Source organism: Neofelis nebulosa, chromosome 15 (genome assembly GCF_028018385.1).
Source record: "Neofelis nebulosa isolate mNeoNeb1 chromosome 15, mNeoNeb1.pri, whole genome shotgun sequence".
Classification (NCBI taxonomy): Eukaryota; Metazoa; Chordata; class Mammalia; order Carnivora; family Felidae; genus Neofelis; species Neofelis nebulosa.
Window position 1 is genome coordinate 66,217,147 of NC_080796.1, and position 23,759 is coordinate 66,240,905.

The window sequence follows — 23,759 nt, forward strand, 5'->3', positions numbered from 1 at the left end:
CAACACATCACCGCCGCCCCCCCCCCCCCCCCCGCCACCCGGACGGCAGCCGGAGAGGGACAAAACTCATGGCGTTCAGCCAGGCTCCTCCGCGGATCACGTCCCGGGCCGCCCCGCGCGAGGCGCCCTCCACCCGCGGTCGCAGCCCCCTGGCGCCCCCCAGCCCCCAGCGGCCGGGCAGGGGAGTGCGGGGCGGGGCCGGCGGCCGCGCGGGTCTCCGCTGCCGCCGCCGCCGCCGCCGCCGCCGCCTCCGCCTGCCGCTCGGGCCGCCCGCTCGCCCGCCGCTGGGTGCGCTGCACGCGGGGGGCAGCCGCGGTGCAGAGGTTCATGCAGCGGCGGCGGCGGCGGCGGCTGCTGCTGCTGCTGCTGCCGCCGCGGAGGCAGACAGACCGGGCGCTGCTGCCGCCGCCGCCGCCGCCGCCGCCGCCGCCGCCCTCCCCCGGCTCCATGCCGCCGCCGCCGCCGCCGCCGCCGCCTCCTCCTCCTCTCCGGCGAGGGGCGGGGGGCTCCGGCCCCGGGTGGGCACCGCTCCGCGCAGCGCCGCTCCCCCCCCTGCCCTCGGCGGGGGCGCCCGCCGCCTCCTAGGAGCGCACGCTCCGCGCGCCCTGCCGGAGAGAGGGGGCGGGCGTGGGCGGGGGCCGGCGGGCGGGCGTCGGGGCGGCGGGGACCCCGCGCGGCGGCCGGAGGAGGGGGCTTCCCCGGAGGATGCCCGGCGGCGGCTCCCCGCTCCCAGGCGCGAGCTGAGCCGGACCGGGAGCGGGCGGCGCGTCGCCATGCCGGCGTGACGGGCGCCCCCGGCTGCCCGCGCGGGCCCCCGCGCTGCCCCACGCCGCGCCGCGCCGGCGCCGGGCGGCAGGATGGGCTGTATCCAAAGCATCACCTGCAAGGCGCGGATCCGGCGCGAGAACATCGTGGTGTACGATGTGTGCGCCACCATCGACCAGTGCCCCACGCGCATCGAGGAGACCTCGCCCATCGTCCTGCGCTACAAGACCCCCTACTTCAAAGCCTCGGCCCGCGTGGTCATGCCCCCCATCCCCCGCCACGAGACCTGGGTGGTGGGCTGGATCCAGGCGTGCAACCAGATGGAGTTCTTCAACACCTACAGCGACCTGGGCATGTAAGCGACCGGCGGCGCGGTGCCGGAGCCGGGTCCCTGGCCCCGTCTCTCCTCCCCACCCCGACCCTCCCGCTCAGCTCCTTCTTAGCGCTCTCCCCATCCTCTTTCTAAACCTTCCTCCCGCCTCCTCTTCCACCTCCCTCCTCCCTGCGCTTTTGTTTCAGTGACAGGGCGGGTGTAGGGAGGCTCCTCGCGAAGGCATTTTCTGGTGGTTTGCTTCTGACTCCCCGTGAACGCGAGGAGGACGGTGCGGGGCGGCGAGAACACGACGAGGAGGGTTCGAGAGACGGGCGTCGGGGTGGCTGGCGAGTGCCCTGGGAGTTTCGGGGCGCCGTCTGGGCTTGGTGGGGGCTTCCCGGGAAGAGTTTGGGGGGACCTGTGGAGAGAGGAGCGGAGTGGAGTGCCGGGGGCGCACGGGCTGTGCCGCGCGTCCTGTGGAAAAGCCCGAGCGGGCTTGGAGGAGAAGGTCCCGGGCGTCCGAGCGGGACTCGCTGGTTCTGCCCTTGGTTCCCTCGATCGTTGGGTTTGAAACCTTGCGCCCCAGTCCGGGGAGCCTGCCGGCGTTAACATTCGGAGCCGCAGACCCGGCCGAGCCGCCTCTCCGGCTCGGCGCCCTCTGGACGAGGTGTGCGGCGGTGAGGAGCACCTTGTGCGAGCAGCCTGGGGCTGGCGTGGCGCGGTGTTTTCCTTGTGCTCCTGCGAAGCGCAGGTCCCTTGGCTGTCCAGGGTCCGTCCTTACTCCACTCACTAACTGCGGCGCTGGAAGGGATTCCCCGGCGCCCACCGGCGAATCCTGCCGGCGAGCTGGGAGCTCTCCAACTTCCTTCAGCAGCGCCGCTCGGTGCGCGCGGGGCTGGGCGGCTACGGGGAGACCCAGCGCCGCGGCGACGCCGCGGCCGCGGCCAGGAGCCCACAGCCTGCCCCAGCAGCGCAGGCTGCGGGCCCTCGCGTCCAAGACTTTTTAGTTACTCGGTTTTCTCAACCTCCCTGCCAGCTCCCTTGCAGGAGCAGAGTCTGAGCAGTGGGCGGCTGCAGCGGCTAACGGTTTGGGGGCCTGCCTTCTACCTGTGTTGCGGTGTTGGTCCAGAGCACCCTACCTGCAGGCTGTAGAGAAACCCTTTCCTGGAAATTGGGCCTCGTGCCATTTATCACCCGAAGACTCTAGAACTTCCAAGGTTCATCTCCTGAATGTTGATATGGGGCGAGCGTGTTTCTATTTCGAAAGGTCAAACTATCCGTTCAGTGGCAGTTGGCAGGCTTTTTCTTGCATTCCGAGAGCATGTAAATTAACACTAGTCGTGGGTGCTAAAAGAAATTTTGACAGGTCGTTTTGTTCCCCTCACCTTCGCCTCAAAGAGTTTGAACTTTTCTCTTTAAGCACGGGATCTCAGTGCTGGAGAGAGCTCATTCCTAGTGATGATGGGTGAGAGCCTAGTTTCTTCCTGTAATGCCTCTGCTCGGTGTGTGTTCTTATCTTTCTGGAAGACAGCTGGATGTAAGAAATGGGGGTGGGGGCCATATTATTTTAGGTGGATCATGCCGTTTAAAACCAGACACACCCTCAAAAGGATGATTATATCTGAACACACGGGTCTCTTAAAGTGGCTTTTGTAGAAACTGTTTCCAGCAAAGTCAGAGCAAGCCCCAGACCAAGCAGAGGCTTTCCCTTTTGTCTCCCTGGCCCGGCTCTGATGGCAGTGTGCTCCTTGGCGGGGGTCGGGGCAGGGGGCAGTCACTGCAGTCTGGGGCCTCTGTAGAGGAGGCTGGGAGGGACTGAACAGAAACAGCCTCACTTTTCCCCAGGCCGCACAGCCAAACCTCTCTGTTGCTCATATCTCTCGTGAATCAGTATATCAAAAGCCAACAAACAAATAATTTCTTTCCATAAAAGAAAATATATTCTGCCTCAGGAAGAGCCAAGTTGAGCTATAAACAGACATAGTAGTTGAACTTCCTTGGATCAGTGGGAGGGTGTGCCCACCACGGAACCAACTGTGATGGAGATGAGCTGGGGTTGGGTCTGAGGGACACATATTCCCCCGACCTTATCTGACTGAATTCTTGCCTTTGGGGCTTGGGGAAAAGTTTTGCTTTTAAACTGCCGCTATCAGTATTTTAAGATTCTTGGTGGTCATCTTGCTGCAGGGGAGCAGGAGTGTCCCCAAGAAATCATGAAGCCTGTTATTGTAGATCTGTGCCCAGAGTCTACCTGTCTTCGTGGTCGCAGCAATTGCTGTGTACTTAAGGATACTTTGGAGCCCAGATTTGATTGAACCGATCTCCACAAAATGTTTATGACCTGAAAACTTAGCCAGTGCAGACTTTTTAATGGGACCTCATGTTGCATGAATGTCATCACAGCCTATTAGTTATCTGCTTTAGCCAGTGTCTTGAGTTGGGGGCGGGGCGGGGGGGGTGCGGTGAGCGGAGAACACCGCAGGCTGAATTTTCACCCCTGTGCAATGCTGTTGTTCCATGAAGCATGATATGATCAGAGGGTTTAGCTTAGAAAGCTGCCTTTTCGACATTATAAAAGGGACTGCCAGAGGAAATCCACAATTGAAAATGGCAAGAAACTTCTAGTGACAGGCTTAAAAAGCAAACATGGGCTTTTGTGGTTTAGGGTTTCAACATTTCCAGGAAGGAGTCGGTTTCTGAAGGAGCATTTGAAATCGTTGATGATACTGATGGCCAGAGCATCGTTTGAACTTGAACTCATGTGACTTGGAATGTCCTCCCACGACCACATAGAACCCAGGCTGGGGAATACTTATGTCCCCTATTTATGTCTCCTGGGCCCTGGTGAATGCTGCCGATGCAGCCCTGGGGAGACAGCTGCAAGCCTTCCTCTTTTGGGGATGAAAGGCCTCTGGCTTTTCTCAGTCGTCCCATCAGTAAACAAATATTTACCGAGCGCCTCCCAGGTAAGGGCGCCAAAGGACCAGCAGGCAACTTCACTGTTCCTCAGTAGGAAGGAGTGTTCCCCAGGGTGTTGGAGAATTGCTGGATACGGGGTTGGGAAAGCAGGCAGCATGTTCTGGAGGCAGAAGGACTGGAGCTGGATGCGAGGAATGGATCAGGTTCACCTAGATTGGGGGGGGGGGGCTAATTCTTAAGGGGGACGAACAGCAAATACATGGAGTCAGGAAAAAAGAAGTTGTTCTAAGGGGGCATAAGTAGGCTGGGGGAAGGGGAGCTGTCAGGTCGGAGAGCAGTGGGAGACGAGGTCCGAAAGCAGGCTGGGGTCTGTCCGGGAAGGCCTAGAACAGTGTGACCCGGAAGAGAAGGTTGAGGTCAGGTCATCGGAGCCAAGACAGAGTGTCGGGAGGCTCTTCCCACCTCCTTCAGACCATGTGGGAGCTTTCCAAGAGGGACACAAAAATCTTTGTGATGGAACAGCTTTGAATGCTAGAGCGCGGCACCCAAGAGGTTTCCTGAGTGAGGTTTGAACAAAGAATGGGGTTCATGTGTCAAGGACGGATGAGGTGAAGCCGGAGTGCGGGGCGAGAGCCAGCAGCAGCCCTCCCCACTCTCTCGGAGCCCCATGTGAGGCATCTTCCGAGCTGTATGGGAGCTCTGGTCAGCCCGGGTGAAACTTTTTTAGGAGATCGTAGCTCACTCCTGCCTGTCTCTCTACTCTACTCTTTCTTCAGAGCCAACGTTAATGAGAATTTGACTCCACTAACCCACCTTGGTCGTCTGTTCATTTCGACCCAAGCTGGTTTCTATCCATCGCAGAATCGTTCTTGCTCAGTTTGTGACGTCCGTGTGACCGATCCAGGAGACACCGTTGAGAGACACTTGCTTTTTCAACAATGACAGCTTCCTCCATCTTGAATCACCCCCATCTTTTAGCTTTATGCCGTTTTCTAGCTGTTTCTCTGTCTTACTCGAAGTACCGTTCATCAGGACGTTACTCATCTGATCCTCTCCCTGGTAATTTTATCCATCCCAACGGCAGCCTCTGTGTGATACGCAGTCACCTGTGGTATAGGTGTGTGTGTTTATGTCTCAAAGACATCTCAAATTTAATGGCTCCAAACTGGACCTCTTTTTTTTTTTTTTTTTTAATGTTTATTTCTTTTGAGAGAGGGAGACAGAGAATCTCAAGCAGGCTCCACACTCAGCACAGAGCCCAATGTGGGTCTCAATCCCACAATGGCGAGATCACGACCTGAGCCAGTGTCTAGAGTTGGGCGCTCAACCAGCTGAGCCACCCAGGCACCCCCAAACCAGAACTCTTGATTGCCACTATAGCTCCCTCCTCCCCAAATCTGCACCTCCACAGTCTTTCCCCCATCATGGTAAAGACCAGCCCCTTAGCTACTCAGGCTGAAACATCTGTGTGTTTCCTAGATATCCTCCCACATGTCCAGTCCATCATCAAACCCTGCTGGTCCCATCTCCGAGATAGCTCTGTAATCTGGCCACCTATCTGCATCCACGCATACCCTCATAGGACAGGTCACCGTCAGCTATCATCTGCTCCAACAGAGGATTTCTAGACAAACTTGCCACCTCCATTCTTGCCCCCACCCCCCACCTCCAGTCTCTTCCCCACCCAGGAGCCAAGTGATACTTTTGAAACGTAAATGTTACCGCTTTCCTGCTTAAACTTTTTTACTGATATATTCATTGCGGTGGGAATACAGTTTGAATTTGTATCCAAATTCAAGGGACAGCCTCTTCCCTGGTCTCTGAAGGTCTGTCCTCAAGCCGCGTTGGACTGTTTCCATTTCTTCGAAAAACCCAGCTTCACCCCAATTCAGAACTTTGCCTGTGCCGCTCTTGTGTCTGACGTCCTCTGGTTGCTCACCCTTCTCTAGAAGATTCCTACTTCTCAGTCACGTCTAAGCTGGTACCTCCTCAGAAGCCACTCTGATTTCACAGTTTAAATTCAGGTTCTTCTGGTCTCTTTGAGACACTATTCTTTTACTTGTTTCAGTTAGCGAGAATGTAATTGTATACTTATCTAACACCTGACCCTTCTACTGCCCCTTGAAAGTAGATACTGTATCCATTCTCTTCCCATGAAGAGTGCATAGCTCCTAGCAGATACTCTGTAAACATTTGAAAAAAATAAATGAGCCATTTTTTTCTGACCTCAGTGAGGCTATGTCACCTTCAACAAATCCTGTCTGTCTTCAAAGTCAGCTGTTCACAGTAAACCCAAGGCTAACCCTACCAAGCTCTTGAACTCTAGACATACGTGCCGTCACTTAGCACGGACACAGTTTAATGCCCCTTTGCTTTTGTGTCATTTCATCCTGCCTTTGCCCCAGCAGATCCACTGCGTCTCAGAGCAGGGCTTCTGTCTGTCGCTTCCTCTGTCTCTGTGCAGTAATCTGTGCACCACGAGTCACGCTCAGCAAACGCGGAAGCCTCACTTTCCTGTCACCTGTGATAAAGTGGCATCCAGGGCCTGCCCGAGGAGAGGTAACATAGAGACCTTGTCCTAGCACGTCACCTGCATCGCTGACTCGTGGCCTGACTCTCAGGACCTGGGTACTTTAGCATTTAGCGTCATTTCCCCCAAAGCTAACACGCCCCTTCTTGTTCACAGCTGCGTGCTGCCTGCGTGTGCAGTATGGCTTTGCGGGTGGCTCTCACTGATCGTAGAGGTGCCTCCTTTAGGCATCTGATAAGTCCCCAGGCCATTGCACCAACAACCATCCCCCATTTCTGTTTCATCACTGGATGGGGGGGGGGGCATGATCTGGAAGTAGCTGGAACTGCTCCCCACCGGAAATGTTGGGGATTCCCAGTCTAGAGCATCAGATGGGAAACCGGATGCACTTCCCTTCTTAGAGTCCTGAGTGCCCTTGGAGGGGGCGGTGGCCTAACCCTTTGCCTCTAATCTTCCCCATCTGGGAGAAAGGGAGCTGCAGCAGATTAGCAGGCCTTATCAGGAAGCACTAAGCTCACTGGAGATAAAGCACAACCCCGGGGCTGGAGGGAGTGGGAGGAACCAGAGGAGACTTCAGGAAGAGGGTTCGAAGGGGACTTAAAAACGTGGCTGGTGGAACCCAGGATGCTAAAATACAACCGGGCACTGGGTAGACGGGACGGCAGGGTGTCAGTGACCTTGCACGGGGCAGCAGAGGCAGATGCTGTCTTTGGGGCCCGGTCTGCAGATGCTTCATGTTCCAGGTTAAGAGAGAAGGGGCATCTGGGTGGCTCAGTCGGTGAAGCACCCATCTCTTGGTTTCAGCTCAGGTCATGATCTCACAGTTCGTGAGTTCGAGCCCCACACTGGGGTCCTCTCTACCCCTTCCGCACTCACTCACTCTCTCTCTCTCAAAATAAATAAGTAAACTTTAAAAAAGAGAGAGAGAAAGAAAGAGAGAAGGCTGGCCGCTGCTGCGGCCTAGGGCCTCGCTTCTCCCTCGGCGCTCCTTGAGGAGAGGAACAGGGTTGCCCAAAGGCCCCAAGTAGGTGATTCTGTAGCTTCCTTCTCGTCCAGCCACTTGGGTCACAGATAACAGAGGGCTCCCCTTTCTGACGTGTTCACGCTGAACAGGCCGCAGGAAGTGGCCGTGATTCATAAATGGCTATCACGAGAAAAGAAATGATGTCAAGTTTGCCGTAACAGAGCATTCTGGTGAGCACTCCCAGAGAGGCAGGGCCCATGGAGGGCCGGGGTCCCTGGCAAGGGTCAGGGCCCACACGGCAACCACAGAGAAGCGCCCACACCGACAATCATGCGCAAGCTGCCCGTCTTTCTCACCGGCCCTCCCCTCTCACTGAGGCGCCCTGGAGGTTTTGCCAAGGGTTGTAGATGGAGGGGCCGGTGTGTTGAGGTGGGAGAACCATTCCCATCAGGGAAAGCCTCCTGAGTCTGGGAGATGCTGCTACTGAAGGGCCACGAGGGGAGGGCCACGAGGGGAGGGCCACGAAGGCAGGGGACAAGATGACACGGAAGGTCTCTGCGCCGAGTGCTTTCCACACACGGCCTCTGGGAATCTCAGCAGCCAGGGAGGCGCTTCTGTGGCCGGGAGGGTCAGTAGCGGGCCCAGGGCCTCAGGGGCAAGCGGCCCCGCCAGGAGGCCAGGCTGGGGCTCCCATCAGCCCATCACTGTGTCTGGTCCACGGCCTTAACTCCTAGGAAGGAGGTGCTCTGAACTCGCTCTGCGGAATATTGCTGTCCCCTGACGGTTCGCTGGTCTTTTCTGAAGCGGACCTAGTTGTAGTGTCTGCTCGGATCTGTCTTATTTCCTCACTCCTCGGGAAACGGAGAAAGTTGTCCTGAGGTCATGGATGTGGGCGTCTCAGAGCTCCCGCTGAGGGCAGACGTTAGCAGGATCTTTGGGGCGAGGGGTGCAGAGAAGGCAGGGAACCAGCTCTGTCCTCGCCCAGAATCTCGTTCCCTGGGAACAAGGGGACGCCTCCTTGCCTCACAGGGATCCCACGCCGGCCAGTCTGGGCTGCAGGTTTTAGGCCCATGCCTCCTGCAGGAGCTTCCTTGAGGGTCCCGTGTCAGCCCTCATGGGCAGCATGACAGTCACCCAGACCCCTCAGTTAGCTGGACTTCAGAGTCTGTTTGTCCCTCAGACTCCCCAGACAGTTGCTGTCTGGATGGATGATCAAGAACAGAAGGCAGATCACTTGTGGTGGTGGAAGGACCCTGGGCTTGCACATCAGCTCAGCGGACATACTCCTTGCACTGTCACTCCTTTCCCAGCCCATGCTGTTCCAGTTCAGGAAGGAGCTGCGGACTTTCCAGCCCCGGGTGGGCAGATGAGGACCAATACCTGAAGTGATTTGCACCCAGATGACGGCTGATGTGTCCGCTGTCGTTCATGTACTTGGTTCTTTCCATACAGACAGATCCTGTCTCTATAAAAAGGAGACTTCACACAGGCACCCTGACAATGATCACAGACATGTTGAGGACAACCGTTATTCCCATTTTAGATGAGTAAGCAGAGACCCGAAGAAAGAGACTATGAAGTGTGCTCAAGGTCACCCTGGCAGGCACTGGTTGGGTCAGGCCTGGTGCCCAGGCCTCCCAACTCCTGCCCTAGAGCCTTTGTGTGCCAAGTGCACAGTCAGCCAGCCCTGGACAGGAGCTGGGGACAAGAGAAGTCATCCTGAGAGCCGCGCACACTCAGCACCCCTGGGTCAGTCAGCATTTGTGGCCTGTGAAGACCAGAGAGAGGCAGAGAGGAACATCGAAATGCATTCAGCAAAAGCAAAGAGAAATTTTCAGGCTGTCAGATTAAAGTGAAATAAATAAGACCTTGGCATCTGATGGCACCCCAGCGGGGTCTCTGTGACAGGCCTGCCTCAGAAAGCCTCTGGCTGGCCTCCTCTCTTGGGGCCTGACCTTTCCAAGCTGGCTTTGGGCCCGCATCAGGCCCGGGCGCTCCGAGGCTGTCAGAGGTCTGGCTAATGGGAAGCGATAAACCGGTCAGCATCCTCGCTCAGCAGGCCCTGCGGCATCTTGAAGAGGCAGGCGGGCTGAGGAGATCGGGGCTTCTGGGCATGAGGGGTGGCCTCGACAGGCTTTGGCAAGTTGGAAACGGCCAGAAATGGGCCAATGAGATGTTGCTTTGCTCTAGAAATGGGAGTAGGGGGCCGGGGTCAGGGGCTGGGGTATGTGGGGACTGAAAGGCATGAAGGGGACTTAGATGGGCTAGTTGTGGAGGAGCAGGGTACCACCCTCTTGTCCTCCTACTAAGAGCCCCCCGCTGAGCCTCCAACCTCAGGGGGCGGCCTCCATACCTACGGCTGACTCAATCCAAGACCAATTTTTTTTTTTTTTCCAGTGACTCAAATAATGGAGAATCTGTTTCAAACCTTCCTGAATAAGCTTCCCAATTTTTAAGAAAGATAAGAAATTTGTGGGGCGCCTAGGTGGCTCAGTCGGTTAAGCGTCCAACTTCTGCTCAGGTCATGACCTCGCGGTTCATGGGTTCGAGCCCCACGTCAGGCTCTGTGCTGACAGCTCAGAGCCTGGAGCCTGCTTCGGATTCTGTGTCTCCCTCTCTCTCTCTGCCCCTCCCCCGCTCACGCTCTGCCTCTAAATAAATAAACGGACAAACATTAAAAATAGGGGCGCCTGGGTGGCTTAGTCGGTTAAGCGTCCGACTTCGGGTCAGGTCATGATCTCGCGGTCCATGAGTTCGAGCCCCGCGTCGGGCTCTGTGCTGACAGCTCAGAGCCTGGAGCCTGTTTCAGATTCTGTGTCTCCCTCTCTCTCTCACCCTCCCCCGTTCATGCCCTGTCTCTCCCTGTCTCAAAAATAAATAAACGTTAAAAAAATAAAAAAATAAAAAAATAAAAAAATAAATCTGTGCCATAAAACTTAACCCACACTCCCAAGATTTCTTCGTGGCCTTTGATGCTGGGGAGGCTGTCTTATGCTGGGCCACACGTGCACTTCAAGGAAGGGGTGGGTATTGGCCTATTCTGTTGTCTGTCTGCCCTTGAGGCCATAAGCAGCTTACTCAACTCGATGATAGTCAGCCATTTGTTGAACATGCGTCTAGTGCTAAATGCCTCATGTGCCCTTCTGCGAAGTAGGGCTGTTCCTTTCCCCATAGTAGAGGTGAAGAAACTGAGGCCCGAAGGGGTTGAGTAACTTGCCTGGCATTGCCCAGCTAATCAGAGACAGAGCCAGGATTGGAAGCCAGACTTCCAGAGACTCTGTGATGTTACAAGCCTCATTAAGGGTTGAGTGAATGAATGAACAAACGAGGAAATACAGGGTGTTCAAGAGATGGCCTGAGTGCTTGCTTTTGTCCTTACTGAGCAGACCTGGGGAACAAAGGGTTTAATCAAATTGGAAATCACTGGCCTCCTCGCCTCCCAGCTGGTTTGCTCAGCTGGTCGTGACATGACGTTAATGAGACCAGGGTCTTGGGGTCGGACCCAGGGGACCCTCTTGGCACCCGAGTCAGTGTTCTTTACCCTTCCGGCTACCAGTCACAGCAGAATCTAAAGAGAAACACCCAGAAAAAGGCAGGTAGTGGGTCAGCAGAATCATCTGTGAGTCACAGAGTGTTAGGGCAGCATGGGAGCTCATCTTGCCCACCTGCTCATCTTACAGACAGGGACACCAAAGCCCAGAGAGGGACCGGGACACAGCCAGTGAGTGGCACCACCAGGCCTCAGACCCACGTCCTTCCGACTCCCTGCAGCCCTAGTCTGTAAAGTAGTAATTGGGTCACCACGTCTGATTTTTTCATCCCTGCCCCCACCACCCTGCACGCCGTTTGCTGAAGGTCCAGGTTTCTGGACAGAGATGGCCACCCGCCCAAGAGAGGAAGCCACACAGAGGACAGGAAGAACCCGGCCCTCGGCAGCACAGAGGGGAGCTCGGATCAGCCCAAGGGATGTCTACACAGCTGCCAGGAACAGAGAGACCAGCCTATTCCCAGTGTCCACAGACAGTGATTAGCTAGCAAGAAAGGAGAGGGTCTCCCCAGAGAGGCACATCACAGATGGCAGGAAATGGGAGGGTTTGGCAGCCCACGGGGGGGGGGGGGGGGGCAGGGGGAGGGATGTATGGAGAAATTGGGATTCTGCCTGGGTGCCCAGCAGCCCAGAATCCCTCTCCCCCACCTCGTACTCCCCTCCCACCCAGGTGCTGATGCTGTATGCTGGCCCCCTGGCTCGCTGCCCACACACAGGCGGGGTGGCTTCAGGGCCCCTGGCAGCTCCAGAAGAAACAAGATCCAAGTGGTGTCAAAGATGACAGATTGTGAGGGGCCGGGGGCCCTCCCCTGATAGCAGGGCTCAGCTGGGAGGCCCCCATGGAGCAGAACAGATGGGGAGAGTCTGAGAGGGATATCCTAGCAGCCTGGAGACTCTGTTTCTGTTGTGGCTTTTAGTTGGGTTTCTCTCCATTTTTTTTGGGGGGGAGGGGGTCTTATTTTTTGTTAACTTGAGGCACTTTAGCAGGGGGCATGATCGAAGTGGGCTGTCTGCTCACTGCAAAGAAGGGAGGGGTGGACGGGAACAGAAACGAGCCGGTCAGGGCCAACACACCGTTTGCCCGTTGTGGGATTTAAGGAGGGTCTAGAGGAAGGACTGCAGAGGGGGCCGTGTGTGCCTCTCAGCAGCCTGTCACTTCTGCCCATCTGGTGACTCCAAAACTGTGTCTTTGTACCACTCCAGGCTGCCCGTCAGTCGTGATGACTAGAAAGTCAGAGCAATGTCACGTGGTCTGTCCCCCTCTTACACGGTCCTGTTCCAGCCTGGGCCTCCCTCTCACAACTTGGCACTAGAACCTACCTCTGGACCTCCCTGGAGGAGGACGCCCCTTCAGATCGATCTCCTGGCCTAGTTGGGCCCCTCGGCAGTGTCCCCTTGGCCCGCGGGGCCTTTTCAAGTCCCTGTCCACCACGTGCAGCGTCTCTTGAGTCTGTGTCGACATTTCCCTGCCTGGTTTCCGGCCCTCTGCTTTATCTCGGGTCAGTCTCTCTTACTCTGTCAAGCTGCTGGGCCTTAGCCAGATGCCTGCCCCAGCCCGTGTCCTCCTGGGTCCTCCCTGTCGGGCTCCCTCTTCCCATCTGAGGTGGGAGGGAGAAATGCAGAGGGGGTCCTGGCCGGAGGAGCAATGCTGTCCTTTGCCCCAAAAGCCCGTGAGCCACCCTGTCCTCCTCATACCCTCTAAACCTGCACTGGGTACCGTCCTCTCGTGGTGGGGGCGGGGAGGGTTTCAAAAGCCATGGAAAGAGCTTTATTTTTTTTAAGTTTATTTATTTAGTTAGAGCGAGAGAGAGCACAGCAGGGGCAGAGACAGAGAATAATCCCGTGCAGATCCTGCTCTGTCAGTGCAGAGCCTGATGTGAGGATTGAACTCATGAACCGTGAGATCATGACCTGAGCCATAATCAAGAATTGGACGCATAACCGACTGAGCCACCCAGGTGCCCCCATGGAAAGTTCTTTATAAGGAAAATTGTTTCGGACTGAAAGGGGCAACCAAACTAGAGTTCTGGAAGACTGGCAAGGCAGCTGAAACTCAGACAAGACCAGAGGACTGGGGACATCCCCAGAGTGGGTGGGGCTGGGAGGGGGCCGGTCCACTCACAGAAGTCTGTACCAGAGGGATAGGGTATGAAAGAAGTTTGAGAACATGGTTCACTGCCCTTGTCCTCTCGGTGGCCATCAGAAAGGCCTGGGTGTCAAGAGCAGACCCTGAGATGTGGGAAAGAGGACAGTTGATGAGGTGTGGATGGGGCCCAGGGAAGCCACAGTCAGCCTGGTTCCTGCCCAGCAAGGCCGGACAAACTCTTGACCTTCTGTCCTGCCCTGCCTGCTGGGTGTGAGCTTGGGAGACCCGGGCAGGGCTGGTGCTGATCTCACTCCTGCCCCAAAGCCAAGAACAGCTACCCTTGGTCTTCTTTGCTGAAAAGCCCCTAGGGTAACAGTCTCTGTTCAGGTAGCTGAGCTGAGTGGCCCCAACTAAGGGGTGCCAGAGACAGAAGGGAGGGTTGGGGCCGGGAACCCCAGGGTGGCCCCTCTGCGGCCAAGGTGGCGTCCTCCTGCTCCGTCCACTGTCTCATCTTCTCTCAGGTGTCTCTGAGAGAGGTCACCTTTTCCGAGCCCGAGTCCCACAGGGAATCTCACCACCTGGGTGTACCTGTGGGGTCCCTTAATCACTATTGAAAAGACTTTTCAGAGGTGGAATTATTGCATAATTAGACAAAAGGTTGGACCTGAAGGTTGCCTGAAAGGGGTCACTGTGCAGATTTGGAGCTAAAAGGGCCCCTTTCTCCTGCAGGAACTCCCAGGCCCTTGGCGTAGCATGGAAGGGGGGGAGAGGTGGCTCTGTCTACCTGGTAAGGTTTTCGCGGAAACCTTATCTGTCAGCCTTTAACCTCCAGATCTGTGCATACTTTTCCATTAAGCAGCCAATTCTCTTTTAGCCACATGGCTGAAGGGTGGCGTGCATCCAGGACTCGAAGTCGGGGCACCTGGGCGCAGCAGCCCCCGCTGGGGGTTGTTTGTGAACACTTGGAGCTTCAGATGGTTTTTTCTCTACTCACATGGTGCCACAGTTTCTGCGGCTTGTGTCGGTGACGACAGACTCAGGATGGAGGAGTCCTAGGCCAGGTACCCCCACAACTGGACGAACAGCCACCACTGAGCCAAGAAGAGTAGAGATGCTTCTGGGTCAGCAGATAGGTGTGTTTAGCTTTGCTCCAGGGGAGAAATCCATCCTTACTTGAATGCCGAGAGTGGTTTTTCTAAGATTTACCCTCAGCATCTGGTGCTTCTTGAAATGTCTGGGCAATCAGAATTAGGATCTAGAGTTTCACTGTCGTATTTATGACTTGCCACAAAAAAGGAAAAACATTTCGGAATGGGTTTAATGCTATTCCAAAAGAGCAAAGACATTGAAAAAAAAGTTCCATTAGAAACCTCTCTGGTTAAATGGAAGTGGAGTAGCTAGAGAGACAGAAGCGGGTAGATGGCGAGGCTGCCTTCACGGGGACGGGTCAAGGGCTAAGTATATCCAGAGTCCAAGAACACAGACTATTTACAGGCTAGCATCAAACTCTTGAGCTGTTATGGCTCTCCCTCCAATCATTTCTAGTCTCCAGGATTCAATTTCTTCTGTGATGCCTCCCCTGTCAGTCAACATTTTGATCCGTGCATGCATGACCCAGGACGGAACTGGGATGGAGCTCCCTGGCCTGTAGCTCCTTGGTGACAATCAACTTCCTTACAAGCTCAGAACGTTGGTTCTGGGTCCCTCCATCCAACTTCTGGTTAGTCACTATTTATGTCCATACGGCCCAACTTGTTACTTGTGTTGTGCAAACGTTCTGTGTTCTTGCCAAGCTTTATCTGCTTGCTCTATTAGTTAGTGAGAAGGTCTTTTGAAATTTCTCTCCATGCCGGGGTGTTCATCACTCTTCCTGCAGGGTTCTCGAGTTTGCTTTATACATTTTGGGGCTGAGCCTGCTTGCTTCTTTGGTTTCGCTTCCTCTTCATTTTTGACCTCTGGGGAACGTGTTTTTGCAAGCTCAACTGTGGAACCCATAAGAGATTTGTAACGGAGGGTCTTCCAAGATATTTATTTCACTACATTATGATTTCCTTACTAGGTTCTTCTGTTCCTTAACTGTAAAGCAAAAGTAAGGCAAGAAGTAAGCTTTTTGTGGCTACCTTTTCTGGTTGGAAGGAATACCTTTCAGAGCAAGCTGCTTGTCCAGGCGAGGCTCTTTGGTAAAAAGAACTGAGGTTTCTCAGCAGCCCACCATTGGGGGTGGAGAGAGGAGCCAAGGCACTGGGAGGGTCTTGGATTGGGGGGGGGGGTCTGGGAAGACCCCTGCCATGCACTGGACACAGCCGACTAAGGCGTGCTGTTGTCTTGGTGACTCCGTTTCTCTGCTTTGTTGTCAGTGCTCTCTGGTCAATGACTATGGCATTTGTCCCCATCTGTGCACACCTCAGGGCCCCAGCTCTTCCTGGATAAGCCAGGATGTTCTGGAGAGGAGAGCTGCATTCCTAGGAAGCCTCAAGGCCCTGCCTGAGCACAGCCACCCTCCGTGTCTCTCTGTAGCATCAGAGACTCAGAAGGAGTTGGCTCCAGATTTCCCCGCTCTTCTTCCCTGGGCTGACCCCTGAGGGTCATTTTGCGCTGGCATTTGGCTTTTGGCAGGTGGTGAGCTGGTTTGCCTCCTTCTCTTCCAGATGGCTCCGAGAAGGACCGACAGGAGGAGGAAGGGGGCGGGGAGACAAAGCTGTCTGCTGTTTGGCAGGCGGAACCAGGGACCCCAGAGAGGGCACACACACACACACACACACACACACACATGCACGCATGCCCGGCATTGCCCTGGCACTCCTCGGGCTGACTCTCTCCACATGTGGGGATGGGGGTGGGGACGCCCTGCGTCGAGCTACCCTGGGGTGTGCAGATCTCAAGGTAATCGGAGTCACGTAAAACTCGAATCTGGTGACAAAAGGCGAGGCTGGAGCTTCCGCATTTACAAAAGCGCCTTTCTGTAGTTACTTCTGCTGAGGCTCCGATTCATTCTTCGAGGCGGTGGTGTTGTCCACATGACGCCGGAGAAAACCAAGGCTCGGGAAGCTTAAGCAATTTGGCAGGTTTACACGGTTAGGAAGTGGCCACGCTTGCCATCTGATTCCAGATTGATTGCTCCCTTTAGGTAGCTGATGCCAGAAAAGAGGGACGCAATGGAACTTTAGACGCTGAAAAGACCACGGAGCCCCCCAACCCGACGGCTTTGCTTTGCAGGTTAAGCAGCGACACAGATGTGAAAGGAGGTGAAGGGAACTGTCCAAGGTCATACCAACAGCTAAGCGGCAGACCAGCTGAGATCCCCCCAGGATTGAGTTTATTTTAAAATATGTCTGGGTTTTTAATAACAATTCAGTGAGTTTAATTTTTTTATACAAGCTTATCACTTCTCTGAGAAACACACTGTATAACGCAGTAACGGTCTGCAGGAATGACCTCGCCTGGACAGGCGCTTTATTGGGGGCACAGGGTCTCTGCTGTCAGCTGGCCTTCCTGGCTCCGAGGGGCAGAATGACTTATCTCCTCCCTCACGTCCATGTAGTGCCCGTCAGAGATCTGGGCTCTACTTCACTCAGGTGACTGTCAGGTAAGTCCCTTCCTAACCCACGTAGTCAACAGTGATTCACTGATTCATCACCCGATAGGCACAGGACGATCATGAGATACCAGATGTTTTACCAAAATGTACCTCATTAATATTGGTTTAAATTCCTATTGTCTACGGCCGCCTGGGTGGTTTATTAGGCTGAGCATCCGACTCCTGATTTTGGCTTGGGTCACAGTCCCAGGTTCATGAGATCAAGCCTGACATCTGGCTCTGTGCTGACAGCACAACACAGAGCCTGCTTGTGATTCTCTCTCTCTCTCTCTCTCTCTCTCTCTCTCTCTCTCTCTCTCTGCTTTCCCCACTTGTGTGTGCTCTCTCTCTCTCTCTCAAAGAAATAAACTTTAGAAAAAGTCTTTTTAAATAAATAAATAGGGGCCCCTAGGTGGCTCAGTCAGTTAAGCGTCTCACTTCAGCTCAGGTCATGGTCTCACTGTTGGTGGGTTCGAGCCCCACGCCGGGCTCTGTGCTGACAGCTCAGAGCCTGGAGCCTGCTTCTGGTTCTGTATCTCCCTCTCTCTCTGCCCCTCCCCCACTTGCACTCTGTCTCCCTCTGTCTCTTGAAAATAAATAAATATTTTTAAAAAGTTGTTAAATAAGTAAATAAATTCATATTCTCTCTATTGCACACATAAGGAAACTGAGGCCCTTCAGAGATCATGTGATTTGCCCAACCTTGCAGTGCTAGAACCAGAATTGAAGAGCAGGTTCAAAGGACTCCTGGGCTCTGCTCCTGACCACAGAGATCAGTGCAGCATTTCTCGTACTGTTGCTTCACCTACAAGAGAAAAGTTAACCTTACGATTCCAAGCAGGGCTGGAGAAGGCTGGGAACAGCAAGTAATGTGAACACCCATTCATAGGACTATTGCACACACTCTTACAAGCTGTAAGTACAGGAGAGGTATTTCAGGATTCTTCTGAGGGCCAACACAACACTCTTTAAAAAAAAAAAAAAGATATAAAGGTTTTGTGCTCTTTGTTACCAGCTCTTTAGACCCCTCACGGCTTTACTTGCATTCAGGTGAGGTCTCCATGCGGCAGAATTGGGTGGAGCTAGAGATTCCTTGTCGTTGGTGTCCTTGTTGGAGACGGAGTATTAGATTCCCAGGAGATTAGATTAGTGCACCATGGTGGAGAAGGGCATGGGGTTCAGAGCCGCCCACCTCCTGGAACTCACTGTCCTTGACTCCTCTTTGGCTGAAGGCCACATAGCATGAAAGAGCATGGACTTGGAGTCTCCAGACAGAGGCTGTGTACATAGGTCCATACGTAGCTGTTACTAGCTGTGTGACTTCAGACATCTCGGGTACCTCTCTGTGCCTCTGCTTCCCCATCCATAAAAGGCAGTGCCTCCTGCAGAATGTTGTTCGGAAGATTTCATGAGTTGACATTTGTGAACTGCCTACGGCAGTGCCTGACGTATCGCAGGTGCTCTGTGGTTCTGTTAAATTTTTTTTTTAATGAGCGAACAAATAACTGAATGGACAAGACTTTATGGAATACCTGGGGCATGCCAGGAACTAGGATCGGAAATCTTTCATACCGTGCAGAAACACTGGGTAAAAGCCCTTCCTCCAGCTAAATCAGCCAGCCGGTGTTAAGCACTTGGGTGCTCGGTACTGTGCGGGGTCCACCGTGAACTTTGTAGGGAGGCCCACCCAGAGGCAGCAGAACCTGATAGGCCAGTAGAGACCGCCTAAAGACCACCGTCAGTTGTGTTTTCTCCAGGCAGTATTATACCTGTTCCCTAAAGTGTCCTTACAGGTTCAGACCTGCTCGTCCTTGGGGTCCTATTCCCAGAGAAGGTCTAGCACGAGCAGGCAGCGGCCATGAAGGACTTCCATCCTGGCGTTGTCATCCCGGCATCATGCCTGCTTTGAGCCTCCAGAACCACAGCGTTCCAGCAAAAGAGGGCGGCTGTTACCTTCAGCAGCCTCGAGGACTTTTCTGGCCATCCTCACCTCCTGCACGTCCCTGTTCTGGATGTCAGTACACTCCCCTGCCCCGTGTCCATTGCTGCACTTACTAGACTTTCCTTGTTTTCCTTCCTGACCACCACTCCCAGGACAGATTTCTCTCTGCTCCTCTCCTCCTGGATTTGGTGTCTCCTGAACCGCAGACCCAGAGCTCAAATCTCTTGGATTAGATTATAAGCTCAGGATTTCTAGGAACCCTGATGGCTTTGTGTGTGTGTGCTTGGCTGGGGGTGGGACCTGCAAAGAAAGATTACAAGGTCATTATCACAGAGTCATCAACCTAGCCTGAGCACTGATACTGAGGAAGGCAGAGGACCCAGAGCATCCAAGACAAAGCTCAGGATAACGGCAGGTAGTAGAAGCCAAAATGAAACGCACGCTAATGCTCAGGGGGCTGTTTACCTGCACCGAGAGGTTGACAGAGATGTCCCCTGAGACCCATTCCCCACGATTTGTCCACTTTACCATCCTATTGGCTTTCTGGGTTCTGAATTTGAACATCAGCTTAATGTGCCACCCTCTGACCCTGTAATCAATAAGTTTAATTCAGAGGTACAAAAAGGGATTCGGACAGGATCCTAAATAAACATAATGCTTTGTGGTCCCAGATGTCATAAAACCCTGCATGGAGAAGGTAGAAATTGGCCCTTGAGGCCGAAAGCCTTTTCAACAAAATGGCCATGGCAGTAACTCTGAAAGATCAGTCCATTGAACTAAAGGCCCAGCGCATTCCCATGAATTGTCCTCAGGGAAGTTTCTGGACCTCCAGGCCATGTTAATAATAACCATTCTTCATCTTGATAATAGAAACTTACAAAGTGCTTCTGTTCATAACGTTTCCTTTGCTCCTGGCAATGGTCGTAAAAGGAAGGTAGAGAAGGTATCATCTCTTTTTTGCAAACGAAGAAGGCAAGACTCAGCGAAGTTATGTGACATGTCCAAGGCCAGAAGGCACAGGCATAGGACTAAACAAGCTTTTCTAACTCGTGATCCACGATTTGTCCACTTTGCCATCCTGCTGGCCCCGGGTTCTGAGCATCAGCTTGATGGGCAGCTAACCATGAAGAGCCAGTCACCTTTCATTTGGAAAACTTGCATAGATGGGCTCCACTTGGTGCCAAAAATGTGTCCGAGTTGAGCTTATCTTTGAGAATCTATGGATCCAAGATGGGCATTTTGCTGACTTTTGCTGAAATAATGCTTTTGGGCTCTCTTAAAGTCACAGAACAGCAGAAAGGGAATTGGGGAAAACATCTGACCCATCCCTCACTCTCCCCCAGGAAACCCAGAAGCAGGTGGGTGTCCTGTATGATGCGGCACCTTCTGCAACCGCCCCCCTCCACAGCCACATTTACCCATCGAAAAGCCTCCTTGCCCTTTGAAAACCCAAGCAAAGTGCTGATGCCATGATAGCATCTGGACCCAACCTCCAGGATGCCCCGGAAGGCAGGACACCAGATGCACCCTGGGACAATTTTTTGCCATTCAGACAGGTTGGGCAGGGGAAGTGAGACAGGTGCAAGCTCTTCCAAAATGTAAAGTCTTGCCTTGGGTGTATGCTGAGAAGGCAGCTCTGATTTGGAAAAAAGAACATGCTGGAACCAATCTTGATGGAAAAGATGAGAGTCTGAGGCAGGAATGGTGATTCCTACAGTCCTCGGGCCTCCTGAGTCTGTGGATATCAGACAGAGATCACCTTCTTTGTCCCAGGGCCTTCCAGGGAGCACAGCCTTTACCTTGAGTAAAGCAGATTCAACCCCTTCAGGTGCCCTACCACCTGTCTTTTTTGGCATAGTTTGAGAATCAAGGCACTAGAAGTCTGATGTGGGTCTAACATTTCAGTGTTAGTCAAGCCTAGAAGATTGGGCCCCCCAACCTTCAGTGTTGGGTCCCCCCTCCCACCCACCCCCATCTGAGGCTTTTTCAAAAAAAAAATGCAAAACGTCTCCTTTCCATAGGAAGGAGAAAGTTTGGAAGACTTTCTTTGGAAGAGAGGGTCGCGTTTTTAGTGGGAAGATGAATGGTGTCTTAGAGAAATCTCTAGGTGAGGTCCCAGGGGGAGAAGAGAGTGGGGGTTTCTTCCACAAAGAAATGGCAGGTCTCCCCTTCCCCTGTGGGCTACCTTTGATGTACTCTTTCCCCCTTGAAGCTGAAGAGTCTGCCCTGAGGAAAGTTAGTTTACACCTTGTTACTGAAGAAAAAAGCTGAGGTTGGAGAAAGAAACAGCCACCCACTCCCTGTCTGTCAAGAGCCAGTACAGCTTGAGATGAATGGGAGACCTCTCTCTGCTCCCCTCTCCGCCCGCCCCATTACACTCTGATGCTTCCTGCTTCATCGTGAGGACAGCCAGCCGCCTCCTCCCCATCCCCGCCTCCCACCTTTTGGAATTGAGCTAATGCTTTAGGAAATATTTAATGTTCCTATGCCTCCCTTGCATAGAACCAGTTTCAGGGTTCTTGTGATCCTGGATTTACATCCGTCTCTTTCATTTCCTACAAATTTATTGCCATCTGTTGGTTTCATTCCTATGACACCCACATTGAGATCATTCATAAGGAGGGTCGGAACCATTCCTAGACCCTTCGCTTACGCAGCACTTTCCCCCATCCAAATGTCTGAGCCTGTGTGGGTCTGTGAAGGCATAATCTCCCTCCTTTCCCCTTCCTCTCCCCACTCTCACTTCTCTCTGTCTCTGTCTCTCTAAACACACACGCAGGTGCGCGTATTTGACCACCAGGCAATTTAGAGTTTTGGCATTTGTTTCCTGAATGATGAGAAGTAGGCACTCACCGATCCCTTTATCCCTTGGGAACCCTGGTTGCTGGACCCACTAATTTGGGTTCAGGATTTCTTTGCTGCCTTTCCTCAGCTCTTTGGCCTCGTTGTTACTTGCTCCCACATAAAATCCCCTTCCTTCTTTATTCTCATCAAAGGTAAGTTAGCAGGTTGTGCCTCATCTGTCCCTCAGCCCCTGAGGGCATCCAGTCCCTCTCATCCTGCCACCCCACCTGCTCAGGGATTGGAGGGCTTGAGGAAGGACTGAAAGAGATGGCCCATGCTGAGGGGTCAGCACAGAGCCTGAGTCGCAGTGAAGGGCTCCATACGCATTGTTGGTGGTGTTGAAGCAGTCCTGTGTCTTATCCTAACCTTCTCAGATCTGCCCACCCTCTTCTCTCCATCCCCGCCCCCTAGTGCAAGCCTCAGCTCCTCTCAGCTCTGCCACTGCCTCCGTGGCCTCCCAGCTGGCCCCCCTGCCTCCCGTCTTCATGCGCTTCCCTCTGCCATGCAGCCTCTGCATCTCCGCGTATACATCTGATCATCTCACCCCTTCTACTTAAAAACCTCCTAAGGTTCTCCATGCCCTCCGAGATAAAATTGAAACTCCTTACCAAATAATGCCAACGTCCGGAGACCTGGCCCTCCCTGCCAGGGAAGCCCAGGCCATCTAACCTGCCTCAGCCAGAGCTATAGTATACTGCATGCCACCCACAGCCAGGGTTCCCCTCCCTTCTGTAATACACCTGTGAGTCTCCCCAGAGAGCCCCCCTGGCATCCACCCCACCCCAAGTCTGGATTAGGTCTCCCTCCCTCCCACTGCCTAGCCTCCACCATACATTAATAGCCAGCACTTACACGTTCCGAAGTATTTCATACATCTTGACTCAATTCTCACACCAGTCCTGTGAGCTGGGCACTGTTATTATGGCCACCTGTACATGCGGAAATTGAGACATAGAGGAATTAAACGATTTGCTCAGGACCACACAGCTCTTCAGAGCCACGATTGGATCCCAGTGACCTGGCTCCAGAGTCTGCGTTGAGAGCCACCAGGCTCTGTGGTCTCCTTTGATCAAACTATGTCCTTTACTGGACTCCTTGCCTGAGAGGCCATGTGCTCTGCATGTTTGAATCCTGGAGCCGGCCACACTGCCTCCAGCTAGGGGTACATCTCCTTCCAATTAACCCTTCAGCCAATCCAGCCTTCTAGGCCCATGGGGCTCAGTAGATTGAAGACTAACCCACCTTATGTAGCCAGTTGCCCGCCCATCATTCCATAATAGGCCTAGAATGCCTTCTGTGTGTTAGAAGCGTAGGGTCAGAGACTTAGAACACAACCCTTCCCCCTTGGGGAACTTGTGATTTGGTTGAGGAAATAAACAAGATTATACACAAATCTAGAGCCATGGTAATAATGCCTCAAAGCACAAACAAAGCCAATTTCTTTGATTTATGGTCTATCCTGATACAGAGTCTCCATGTTGTCCCAGCTGGACTCCAGGTCCCTTGAAGGACCATGTGCCCAGCGCTCACCAAGTTCCTCTCTGTGGGCTCAAGGCTCCTGCTGCTGTGCTGTGCCTTGGCCTGAGTGACATAGTCTTCCCAGGCCTGGATGGTAGAGGTCGCTCAAAGGTATTGGGCATCTGGGAGATCCTAGGTTGGAAGTGGACTTGTGAGGGCAGAGCCCAACAGCAAATAGGCCCGAGTTGTTGAGGACACCAGAACCTCCTTTAAGGTGTAGTCTGACCGCCCCCCCCCCCATCCCCAACAATCACTTTCCATTGCACAGTGTCCCCTAGTGACCTACCTCAGTATAGATCTCTACAAGGCAGCGATCCCCTTCCATGTCAACATGCCCCAGGACAGGGCTGGCTGCTACCGTGCCACTCACCCTCACGACCAGTCTGATCACAGGGGATCTGTGCCCAGGGCAAGGAAACCAGGATCTCTGACAGCATGCCATGCCAGGGTGCAGGGAGACCACAGCTCTGCAGGACCCTCCCAGGCCCTAGAGCCCGCCTCCTCCCAGGTCTCCACACAATCCAGCCCAGGGCAGTCTCCTTCCTATAGAGTCCAGGTCACTTGCAGACTGTGCTTGGTATGCACAGCCTTGCATCCACCAGGGCATGCAAAAGGCAGTGCCAGCTGTCATGGGCCGTGCATCTAGCACCTGGTCACCACCCTTTGCCAGGCCCCACGTAGATCTATACTTCTCATCACCTCCAATAAAATAGATCGCCACCACCTCTTCTATAAGATGGGAATAAGCATGCTT

General features: G+C 53.9%; 1 protein-coding gene across 1 annotated transcript in view; it reads left to right on the forward strand.

Moving 5' to 3' along the window:
* Window positions 1-652: 652 nt before the first annotated feature.
* FAM78B (family with sequence similarity 78 member B) overlaps window positions 653-23,759 on the forward strand; it is an 80,163-nt gene continuing 57,056 nt past the window's right edge. The window contains exon 1 of the mRNA XM_058702354.1: window positions 653-1,120. Coding sequence (XP_058558337.1) covers window positions 858-1,120 — 263 coding nt within the window. The 5' untranslated portion in view covers window positions 653-857. The remainder of the gene's footprint in view (window positions 1,121-23,759) is intronic.